Genomic DNA, 12,039 nt, shown 5'->3' on the forward strand with positions numbered 1-12,039 from the left:
CTCAGCATCAAGTCGGCTGCAACTGGGCACTGTGTTGCTCAGATTTCACTTCCTTCCTCTCCCCCTCTTTATTTAAGGGCTTCGCCTTCGTCGCAAGAGTGAATCCAGACCAAATAACCTGGAAAATATTGTAAACGCACACGCGAGGTATGCCAAACAAAAAGGAACTTTTACTTCATCTCATTTCCTTGTTGCCCAGTGTTGGCAAACTAAATGAAAATATGACCAAGATGAGAAGTGCTGGCTGTCTGAGATTACGGGCGACCAGTCCTGGCTTCAGCTCATTCTGGGTGAGATCAGTGCCTGATCCTCCCAGCAGTTCCTGTGAGAAGTGAATAAAGGAATACGCTTCCCCCTCAGTGATTAAGACTTAACTTACAGCCATTTGAGTTTTCAAGCACCCGGTGTTTCAAACACAACCTTTTTACCTTTTTTTTTTTTTTTTTAAAGAAGTTCTAGTTTGTAAGAAGTTCTTAGTTCTACTAGCTAAGTTCCACTGAATGTGAAAGTAATTAGCTAAGGGCTAAATACCACCGTGGGTAAATGGGTGTGTGACTGGAGCACCCGCCATACTTCATGCACGGGGTTGTGACCAAAGATTCGGCCCTTTTGTTTTTAACTGCAGTTCTTCAGTTCCCGTTTTTCCTTCTCCTCTCACGCGGGGAGTCACCGGGCAACACTCCACAGGAAAACGCTGGATATTTCACCTGAGCCTTTAAAAAACTGCTAGCATCTGTCAGTTTTGTGCGACGCGCTCAAGTTGAACGTGGTTGGAGGAAGACACATCTGCAAGCGCAGGGGTGAAGCCAGCTGAGGTGACTCCCTCGGAAGCCGTGACAAGGGCTGGGAGGGGCGGCCTTCCTGCAACTATTAAGGTTAAAACCGCCTTTATGCACGTTAACGTTCGCCGCTTCAGAACCACCCTCGGGCGCTCGGGAACCCGCCGACCGCTCTGCGCAGGCGCCACGCTCCCGGCGCGCACGCGCGGAGGCGGAGGCGCAGCCGCCCCTTCCCCCCTCCCTCCCCGCTCGCCCCACCGCGCAGGCGCCGCCCCCGCGCGTTCCCGGCTGAGGCGGGAGGGGGCGCGCACGCGCGGTGGCGGCGGCGGCGGCGGCTCGGTGCGGGCCGCGGGGCTGCGTGCGGCGGCGGGGCGCGCGCGCGCTGCGCCTGCGCGGGGGGCGGCGGCGGGGGATTGTGGGATACTGCGGCCCGGCGGGCGGGTGAGGCGCCGCGCGGCACGGCGGGGGCGGCGGCACCGGGAGCGGCCGGGCCGGGGCGGGACCGAGCGGGGGGGGCCGCTGGGGGCCTCCCGGAGCCGCCCGGAGCCGCCCGGAGCCGGGGGAGCCGCCAGGCCCTCGCCCCCTGACCCCCCTCCCCCTCCCCGTGTGTTCGCAGCGGCGGCGCGATGGCCTCCAGCAGCGGCACCGACGTGATCCAGGTGACCAACGTGTCCCCCAGCGCCAGCTCCGAGCAGATGCGGACGCTCTTCGGCTTCCTGGGAAAGATCGAGGAGCTGCGCCTCTTCCCCCCGGAGTGAGTCCGCGGCGCCCGCCCGGCCCCATCCCCTCCCCCCCCTCCCCGGCACGCCTCCCGCCGCCATGGCGCACGGCACGGCACGGCTCGGCGCGGGCCCTTGGGGCCTTTGTAGCCCCTTTTCCAGCGGAGCCGCCTGGGCGGGCGGGGCAGGGCAGGCAGCAGGGCTGCAGGAGGCTCCCGGGGGCCTGGTCCCCAACCGGCGTTAGGAACATCGCTGTGCTTCCCTTGTGAAAGTTCCTGCAAAGCGGGCGGCTGGTGGCTTGTACACGAGCGAGATCCGTGCCGTTTTCAGGGAAAAAGGCGTCACAGAGCGTTCTTTTTATCACTCAGCCTTCAATCGCCGCTAGCCCAAAGCCGGGGGAGCTTGTCCGTCCCGCCAGCCGGTCGCAGATGCACACTGAGAATCAGTATTTCGGGTCTCCGCGCAGTTCCTTTGAGTTGGCCAGCGGTAACTTCATGTCGGGAATTAAAGCGCGGAAGGAAGAGGGATGTGTTCGTAGCTGGGGTGTGGGACGGTGCCAGGCCTGAGCGCTGCTTTGTGAGGGCCGGGATAGCCGTACTGCAGCGGCAGAACAGCAGTGCTCAGCAGCCAACAAAGTGAACCACCTTTAAAAAAAAAAAAAATGCAGTTATTTGACCTGCTGCTCGATACTTTAACGTTTTGTCCAGTTCTCAGGAGAGGTTACTATAGGTGAGTTCTGTTTCTGAAACTTTGTACTGTTTTAGATACATATTAACTAACGTGTTAGAAGATCGCTTCTGTGCTTTCAGAATGAAGTGTTCTGGGGAGGAAAAAAAAAAAAAGCCCAGCCCAGCAGCTCTCTTTTTGCCGCACCTGAGGCTGGCTGTATGTTCGTGGCTTACCTCCTTTGCACAAATGTGCTGTGAGATGCTGGCCCCGCGAGACCTGGCTCAGAAGCCTGCCAGGGGTATGTTGTAGGGCTGGGCTGCGGGAAGGGACAGCTGGCTCTGGAGAGTCTGAATTGTATCCCTGTGTCTGTAGTGTTGGGTACCAGGGGATACCTGCGTTCAAGGGAAACTTTTTGGCTTGTGTCCTGGTGTAAGTTTGTTTCCGCCAGGCTGGGCTCCTGCACTTGCCTGCTGGCTTCTGCCTCCTTTGTTCTGGCACCGATGGTTTTGTGGCTTCAGCTGGGCCGCTTGGTTGCTGCAGAAGAACAGTGAGCCGCCTGCCTTTACTCTGTGCCCCTGAGGGCTCGCTGCTGACCAAGGAAAAGGCAGCACGATGCAAATAACTCCAGTGACCCAGATTCCGAGTATCTCAAAGCAGAAGACTAAAACTCAGCGAAAACGTTTGGCCTACATTTCTTAGGTTTCAAATCTCTAAATGAAGGAGGAAGGCAGTACTTCGTCACGCAGGGATGTCGTGAAGGCTTCTGAGTACTTATGAAAAAGGCAGAGCTCTGGAAGAGATTGATGCAGAAGAGGAAATGCATCGTAGCTAAGTGGTCTTGCACAGAAATGGAGAAAATGCTGAAGAGCTGCGGGAGTGAACTTTGCGTCTCCGTTGCAGAGAGTAGGGCTTGGTGGAAAAATAGCACGTATGCAAATTGTGCGCGCTATTTAAATTGGGTAAAGGTGGTGCTGTTGATGAAACTAGAACTCGTGGGTTTGGGGGCTGGGGTTAAATTTCTAATTGACTATTTTGAGGTTTTTTTCTGCTGTTCTCTTTGTGTGGCTGTCCCGGCAGAGATGCCGAGGGCTCTGCCTGGCGCCCCCAGCCCCGCCGCGGGTCTCCGCTGGGGTGCGCAGGGATCGGTCGCGGCAGGTCCCTGCCGGGATGCAGCGCCAGGGGGCAGTGCTTTGCTCCGCCGGCAAACCGTGGCGGGAGGGGTGCTTTAGTCTTCAATCTCACTTCACCCTGAAGAGAGGTTTATTTCCTAGCAGCAGCAGGTTCTTCCATCTCTTTGAATGCTTTCCAGTTCCTTCTCCTGGCTTCTCCCTGCCGTTGGCATTCTCCCATCTTGGGGGGTAAAGGACAAATGCGTAAATTCTCTCCCTAATCTGAATCTCTCTGTCCCAGATTATACCGGGGTTCTTTCTTACACATGCTGTTCCTGGGCACTCCGTTTCCATTCCTCTCCTCCTTAGCTGATCTTTCTCTCCTGTCACTCTGATCCTGCTGTCCCCTGTAGAAGTTTATCGTCGTGGGCTTCCAGAACAGAAGCTTCCTGAACTTCTCTCCGTTTCTCCTTCCCTGCCATCATCCATCTCCATCCTAGTTTATTTAATCAGCTGTTACAGGTTTTATGTGCGCCTCAGCTTTGTGTTGCAGCTGTAATCCACAGCCGGCTCCGTGCCTTTTCTTCCTTGAAAAGGAGGGTTTCATCCCTGCTGCTTCTGCTTTTCCCCAGCTCCGTGACAGGCAACGCTGAAAAGTGGAGGGAATGGACTTCAGAGAGGGCTTGAAAAAAGAAATATAGATGCATCCCCATACATATATATTTTTTAAGAAAAAAAAAGCTAATTTCAGCACATCCTGTTTAGCCTAAGAAAAGTGCCTTTACATCAAAACGTAAGTACAAGAGGATTCACTGGTAGGACTGCTGTCGGTGTTACACCAGTGTGTTTTCTGGCCTTGCTCGTGGATAGGAACGGTCCAGTCAAATCGTTACGGATGGAGAAGTTTACCAAGAAAAAAGCACATTGGATGGAAACCTAACATGTACAGAGTTAAAGCTTAATAAAATTAGGAACGTACATTTTAATAATGTGATAAGCTGGATGACACGGTAATTGCAAGATCTTTTCCCTCCTCTGCAATAACTGAAGTGACAGCTAGACGGAGGCGCTCCGCAGAATCCCGGCTTTGCTTGCAGTTACCACTGGGAGTTGGGTGCTCTGTGAGAGAAGGATGACAACTTGGGCTTCGAAGTGAGGAGCACGGCTGGGTATTTTTACTCTGTTTCTTCCCACTCCAGTATGAATATGGTAATGCCGAAGAGCATCTCTTGCGTGCACCATCTAGTCACTCCAGCCTGCTTCCAGCTTGATTTCACGTTAGCAAGAACGTTTATGTAAGCGGCAGGAGCGTGCCTTCAAAGATCAGGTTAATGTTTAAAGTGCTGGCTGCGGTGTGTGGGAGCTCTGGTTCTATTCGGGGGTTAGGAGGTGAAGGTTGGAGTGCCCCGTTGCCCTGTGGTATTCCAGAATCGATGCAGTGTCGAGCCACAGTAGGTCGGCGTGTGTCCCAGCGCTTGTCGTCGTGATGTGTGGAAGTTACTGACCTGGTCCCTCTCCGTTGGGTCGGAACGGCCTTCCTTGGCGTCTGTTGTGAGCGTTCTGTTTGCGGCCGCAGGTTGGATGTTTGGTTGGGAATACATTGAATGAACGTCGGTGCGCTTGTTTTTAAAAATGTCGGAGCGCGCAAGCGTAGCCGTACGTGTCGTGCTCGGTTGTTTTCGCAGACCTCGCTGGTTGCCCGGTTTTGTACGTAGGGGTGCTTCCGTGTCGCCTGATGCGCGCCTGTGAACAGAATCTGCTCTGTTCCGTGCTGCCATGTTATCGCAGGTATTCTAAGAATAGGTATGAAAACGCTGTTCTGCGTTTAAATAATAAATTGCTTACTTTTTTTATAACTGAGATTAGCACACCATCTGGGTATGCTCGAACTCCTTGATTTACTTCTCTTAAAACTTTAGCAAATAATGTTTAATAAAATCACAGTGGTAATGCTTCTTTCTTGTTACGTTTCTGCAGACTCCTTTAGAAAATGTTCTGTTTTGGCACGCTAAGGTGCGTTCGATAGGTACAAATGAGATCATTTCAAATTTCCGACTCAGTGCTGTTTGCCTCTACAGTGTTACATTCCAAGTCACTAGCTGCACGATGCTGGATGAGGCGGAAGCTTCTGGTTTTAATACTTTTAAAAGATAACATGCGCTGGCTCCAATCTAGTTTTTAATGTCAGAGGAAATGTAAAGTATATATCTACGGGTAACCTGATAGTCATTGAAGACAGCTGTTGAGTTTACGTAACTTGCACGTTGGGCTGAGCCTCTGCTTGGTGGTGAAGGTTAGGTAGTGTTTTGGCCCCAACAAAAACTTGTATTAGGTGGTGGTCTTGTTTGGTATCAAAGTCACTCTCCTTGCTCCCAAATTCTGGCAAGTTCTCTCCCAGTTGATTAAAGACTTGATCAGTTTTCTTCACTTAGACGGGTTTGGCAATGGGACGCACTTCAAAAAACTAGTACTGTACCTGTTTCTGGGTGCCTGCTTAGTAAAGGCGGGTGATTGTCATGAGGAGTTCCTCAGCATCGTTCAGACCTAGCTCTTTGGAATAATTTGTCTGATGCTTGAGGGCAGATCTGAAGGGTAGGCGTATCTGGCCCTGGTTAGAAGCTGGGGTTTGAGGGGCTTGCTGCTGCTTGCTGCATCTGCTCTGGGTCTTCTGTAGGCAGCTCTTAGCTCATCTGCGGCACAGTTGGCTGCGTAACGTTTTCTTTTGCTCTCTTGTAGTTGATACCTCTTGCTAAAGGAACATCTGCGTGGTTTTCTGGCTATATGGATTTATGAAACGTATTCTGGACCTTTATTGAGTTGATTTTGTTCCACTGCCACCCCCCCACGCACGTTAGGTTTATTTGGTGTATAATTCTTTCCCGCTCTCGTAGGAAGGACACACTTCTATTTTTCGAAGTCACTCAAAACTTGCGTGGTCTCTTTTGGATTTTCCATGCCCGAGGATTTTTCCGCAGCTCTGCTGACAGGCACTTGTGTGAGCTGCGGAGTAGGCAGGGACCCGTCTTACGAAGAATTTTATGGTTACTGGTGGGTTGTTTAGAAAGTTTTCACCTGCTAGTGAGATTTCAGCTGTAGTTTTGCCTACATGAATTTCCTGAATTTTATGGGTTTAGTGCTGTTACTGCTGAGTAGTAGCCATATATTTAGCAGTGTTCAGCCCCTCAAAATGAACTTGGCAGTTTTTGTGCGTGAGTGTTTGGCTAAGAGAAGTATAATGGAGGTTGGGTTAGAAGCTTTCCTGAAATTGTGTTAATAGGGAAAATCATACTGGTATCTTGCATCATTATCCTCTTCACAGTGTACTACAGAAATCTGATGTGGGGGCTGCAGCAGAGAGTATAAAACTACTGTTCTTGTGAACTTCTGTCGTGTATGAAGTAAGATAATTTTATTTCTCTTAAGTGCTTCGTAGCCTTCCTTTCTCACAGATAGGTCATGAAAACTAATTTGCATTCAGGTGACTGGGCATAGATATATCCTGCGTACTAGAATTCATTTTCAGTTACAGATGAGGCAAAGGAACGATTTTCTGTGATTTTACAGGGAAGTGGCTTCATCCAGCTGTAATTTTTCACGTAGTCCATACAACTTTCTAGTTTGATGAAAGGGGAGAGACCACATTAGTTACAAGTCTCATGATGGCAGACAAGTTTCCATTTAACTTCTTTCTTTTTCTTTCTTTTCCAGTGATTCTCCTTTGCCTGTTTCATCGCGTGTCTGTTTTGTAAAGTTCCATGATCCCGACTCGGCAGTTGTGGCCCAGCATCTGACAAACACTGTATTCGTTGACAGAGCGTTGATAGTCGTACCATATGCAGAAGGTTTGTGAATTGTTTAATGGCCTATGAAGCCAACATATGATGGCATTTCGTTTCAGTATAGTTCACAAAAATGAGGATTAGTAAAATGTCGAACATATGAGAGATTAACATTTTGAAACCCTTGGTATATTGCAATTTGCCCATGGATTAAATATTTCTTCGTTGTTTAGCGACACTGAATGAAATTGGGGAGTTTAACTCTTACTGGGTCTGTATGCCTTCAGTTTAGAATATGAACAGTTTAGGCAGAATTACTTGCAAATTACGCTCTTTATCAATTTCAGTGAGATGTTTTCCTAAATGAACTTATGCAAACAGGTCAACATTTTAAGGAAATTTTGCCTTAATAAGTCTTTGCTTCTTTCACATATGCATAAATCTCTTCATGAGAACAGTTTCTCCCTCCCTGAGAGGACATGGGAGAGTAGTTAACATTTTGAGAGGTGCTGCCACTGTATTTAGTTGGGAGCTTTCCTGCAAAGCCATTCGCTCTCGTTGTGAACTCCAATATACCAAGGGTTTGAGTAATTATGGTTTAATTGGGAAGCGAGATCTTCCAAGAGGTGCCAAACGGGCACTGGTGCTAGTTTTTATTCCAAGTTTTCTTGTTCAGCCTTGCTATATTTTATAGAATTTCACTAAATAATAAACTCTTCTCTCTGTTATTTGTGTGTGTGATTTTTGTAGTGGAGAAGGCAAATGCAAAGCCCTTCCAGATGACTGAAAAACAGTGGGTCCTCTGCAGCTACAGGGGATTCTAGACATTAACTAAAGGCCAGCAAGCACTCAAGTCCCCAAGTGTTTTCCTGGTGTAACCACTTGTTAACTACATTTTCTCTTCTTCTTTTTATTTTTACATTTTAGGGTGTTACAGTAATTTGAAAGGCAATGAGCAGGGTTTTTGGAACTTAAAAGCAAAGTGCTGAGAAGACACCTCTTCTTGCAGAAGTCTTATTAAACTCTTCTAGACTTGCTTTAGAAGTAATTGATTTCCATTGTACTGTTTCTTGATTTACTTCTGAAATAATGGATTTTCCCAAACTGCTTGAATTAAATACAACCTCTGCAGATTAAGTCATGCTACAATAATAAATTTGGTACATGGCCTGGGTTCAGACCTTTTGCCAAGACATAATGCTATAGAATGTCTTTTGAGGCCTGGGGAGCTGTCTTATCTTCGTATTCCTGCAATTTAAAAGATACGAAAACTTAATTTATGGGCTGTAGGTATCTGCAGCATGACCTTTGACTGAGACTTGCTGCTTTTTGCGAGTACAGAACACGTTCTGAAATTGCTGTTGAGTTATTGCCTCTGCTTTCGCTAGTTTAGGTATAACAGCAGTTGAAAGACATCTCATTCTCCTCTTTATATTAAAGCATGATAAAGTAGCGGTCCATCTGAGTTTATACTGAAATACTCTCCAAGGCCAATGGTGAAGAATGTTAGTGTTTAACTTTTCCAGTAAGGATAAAAACCATTTTCTCTTTGTCCGTCTGACTTGTCCATTGTGCTTGATGGTGGATAAATCTGGCACATAGAGAAATCTGCCCAGTAGTTTTGGTTTGGACTGCATAAAGAAAATAAAATACCCATTTATTGTACTTTAACGGGCCCGTTTAAGTCACGAGGTTCCTTATGGGCTGTTTCTTGTGGTGGAAAATCAGAATGATAATGGGTTTGGCATACTGTTGTGGCATATCGCAAGAGATGTGTTCAGCCGATAAAGTTATGCCCCCTTGTTTTGTAACCGTACGCTTTTGTCCCTGTATTGGAGTATAGTTTTCCCTCCAAATACATACTGCCAGGCTCCCAATTCAACAACTTATTTAAGCACGATACAGCAAGGTTCTTAAAGCCAGTGGAATTGCTCACGTGCTTAAAGTCAGGCATATGCTTAACTGGTGTGCTGAACTGGGCCCTTTTTGCTTTTGTTTTCTGCTGTGATAATTCTGTATTAATATTGCCTGTCACTAAAGTGAATGTTTATTATCTGTTTAGTGCAATACTTATCCCCTATATCACAAGTGCACTCCAATTGTAGCATACACAGACATTTTGGTGTTGGCTGTTGCTTTGTGTTATAGAACTATACACAAAGTCTACGGTAAGGTTTAGTATTAATTGTAATTTTCACTGTGATATTCCTAGATTTGGAAGGAACTCTAAGATTAAAGGTGGCTGGGGGGGGTATTTAGGTTCTTTGGTTAATGTTTGTTTCTTTTGTCTGTTTCTTTTTCTTTCATTTCTACACATTCATACAGTATTTCATGGTTCTAACAAAGCAGCAGTAAAAAAAACTCTTGAAGCATGAAAATTAACTGGTGAGGGGCCTCATTGCTTTTTTTTTTAATTGTAGTTTATTTATTTCTAAATACTTTTTTAAAAAACAATTAGAGGATCAGATGCATGATTTTTTTTAATGAATGCAGATCTTCTATGAGGTGTCTCAAAATAAGTCTGAGGATTTGTATTTAGATGCCAGAAATGTTGTAGTTGCACTAATTTGAAATGTTTAGATATAATTTATAAATATCCTCTGAGACATAATTTTGCATGCAAAATTACCCCATAATCTTTCTGTAGGTATGTTAATATATTTATGCATTAATGCCCTTTATCTAAATGACCTTTTTCCCCCCTCTCCCTCCATAACTTTTGGTATCTAAATTGATGACAGCTCAATGACACAAGCAAGATAACAGTGCTGTGTATTATACATTTGTTTATATTATCGGCACTTCTCAGTATAGGTGGAAGGAACCATTACCTTTATTTAACAGTGGTTTTTCTTTTTTGTTGTTGTGTTTTACAGTTCTTTTCCCTGGTTCAGCCTGAACTATATACCAGGCCCTGCTGAAAATACCACCCAACAGTTTTCTTCTGCAGCTTATCCAGTTTCTCTTAAGTGCCCTGTACATATTGTATGTTTTATGATGAGATGCAGTTTCTTAATATGTATTACAGAAACACTACTGGTATTTGCAAATATATAGTAAAATTGTTTTATTGAACTCTCATTTTGGGGGCTTGGGCACATTAACAAATTAATCCATCTGTATAGGGCTTTTGCTGTTGGATAGAATAAAAAATACCGACTTAAGTACTTGTTTCACAGTAGGACCCTTAAAATTATATGTGCAGAGCAGGCAGTAAAATAAGACACTTGTCTTAGTTGGCTGCAAGATTTGGGGCCGGAAGTTTCTTCTGAAATGGCAGTATGTAGCAGCATTCTTGGTACAATAAGCATGGCACATATTGGAACATAAGCATTTTACTGCACAGGTAAGGAATGTGCCACCGTATACTGTACGTATGCACCTGTCCACCCACAGACACACACACACAGCGTGTATTTGAAGATCTGCAGAGACTTTCATTTTTATTTGACAAGTCAGCAAAAGCCCTACGCTTGATTCAACAAAATATATTTCCGTACCTTCTCTTAAGTTTTACAAAATTTATATGGTAGGTGTAAAAGAAAACATAGTGAACTGTACCATATTATTAACCCCTAAATCAAACTTTTTTTGTCTTGTGTATCTTGATTTTTCTGTGTGCTTTATAGTGAAGCAGCCGACACGAGTCGTTGTTCATAAAACAGCTTTTGAAAGTTGAGAGCACACCCCTGGAGAACCGACTGTGCTTGCTTACGTTTGGTTCATGACTTAAAAATCGAGTACAGGTGATGAAATCTTGGCAGTGTTAACAAAAAAAGTAGTGTGTATTGTGCTATTTTTTTGCTCTAGATACTTAACCATTTGTAGAGAAAAAGGAACAGTCAAATTTTCACACATTGAAGTTTCGTTCTGACAAAAAATTTAATGATAAATATTAATAGACATCAAGCTTTGTATTTTAGCCAACATAAGTACTTTCAACAAACTCAGGCGGTGTATCAGGGAGACATTTTCTGGGTGTATTTGTGTATTTTCTGCCTTTGAAATAGAATGCGTTCTAATGCCAGGCTATTTCTCTGCAGGAGTTATTCCTGATGAGACTAAGGCTTTGTCTCTCTTGGCACCAGCTAATGCTGTGGCAGGTCTGCTGCCTGGGGGTGGACTCCTGCCTACTCCCAACCCACTTTCTCAGGTAGGCTTTCCAATTAAGACTGAAGTGAAGGGAAACTGTTAGATATATCGTTAGATGCTAATTTGATTATTTTGTTGTTGTTGTGTTTCTTTGGGGGGTGGGGGGCAAATACACTGTGCTAATGCTGATTCATAGAATGTCCTAGCTTGTATATCTTGATGGATAGTGTTGTTACAGCTGTGTGATACAATTTGTGGCAAAGCAGTAATCAGGTGCTAGGTGGAATGCTTCTGTTTCCGTAATGTGACACTTCTGGTGTCTCCTGGCCTCTGTGTTTGCATGGATTTGTTATCCCTCTCTTCTCCATCGTACACTTACTGACAAGTTGGACAAGGAGTAGAGATCTTACAGATGGAAGTTTAAATTCGTGAAGTTTGAGAGAGTGATGTGCTGTGGAGAGAGAACTTCCATTAAGACTCCAGCTTAAGGGGGGAAAAAATTGCAGTATGTATTTTCTCTGTCTAAATACACAAAAATTCACGTGGAAGATGAGCAGTAAGAGTAGTACAGTATGGAAAAATTTCTGTCAAAGAACGTATCTTACTACAGAATGGAGAATCAAAGTACAAGAGGCAAATTAATAAGAGTTAGGCTTCATTAATTCTGTACTTTTCAGATTACATCTTCAGCTTGCGTTTAGGATTTTGTGTAGCTTCTGTTATTTCTGGTTGCATTGAAGATGTACTTGCCACTGTTCAGAAGCTCCTTTTAACCTTATGGAGAGGGAAAAGTCTGAAGTGTAATTTTGAAACCTGAAAGTTATGGAAGAAGCTTGTTGCAGGCAGCACAACAATCATTTCTCTAGCACCTTTGTTGAACTGGTTGACGAAT

General features: G+C 45.5%; 1 protein-coding gene across 9 annotated transcripts in view; it reads left to right on the forward strand.

The window, feature by feature from the left end:
• Positions 1 to 12,039, forward strand: part of SRSF11 (serine and arginine rich splicing factor 11) — a 21,344-nt gene continuing 9,305 nt past the window's right edge. For 2 of the 9 annotated variants that reach the window (XM_040564943.1, XM_040564946.1), the window contains exons 1-4: positions 1,166 to 1,220; positions 1,396 to 1,533; positions 6,985 to 7,118; positions 11,099 to 11,208. In XM_040564943.1, the coding sequence (XP_040420877.1) occupies positions 1,406 to 1,533; positions 6,985 to 7,118; positions 11,099 to 11,208 (372 nt within the window). In that variant the 5' untranslated portion in view covers positions 1,166 to 1,220; positions 1,396 to 1,405. Of the gene's footprint in view, positions 148 to 625; positions 816 to 1,068; positions 1,119 to 1,165; positions 1,221 to 1,395; positions 1,534 to 6,984; positions 7,119 to 9,380; positions 9,441 to 9,931; positions 10,041 to 10,684; positions 10,802 to 11,098; positions 11,209 to 12,039 lie in introns of those variants that run through there. The other 7 variants (XM_040564945.1, XM_040564949.1, XM_040564944.1 and 4 more) reach the window with 7 other exon arrangements.

The sequence above is a fragment of the Cygnus olor genome, chromosome 8 (assembly GCF_009769625.2).
Source record: "Cygnus olor isolate bCygOlo1 chromosome 8, bCygOlo1.pri.v2, whole genome shotgun sequence".
Classification (NCBI taxonomy): domain Eukaryota; kingdom Metazoa; phylum Chordata; class Aves; order Anseriformes; family Anatidae; genus Cygnus; species Cygnus olor.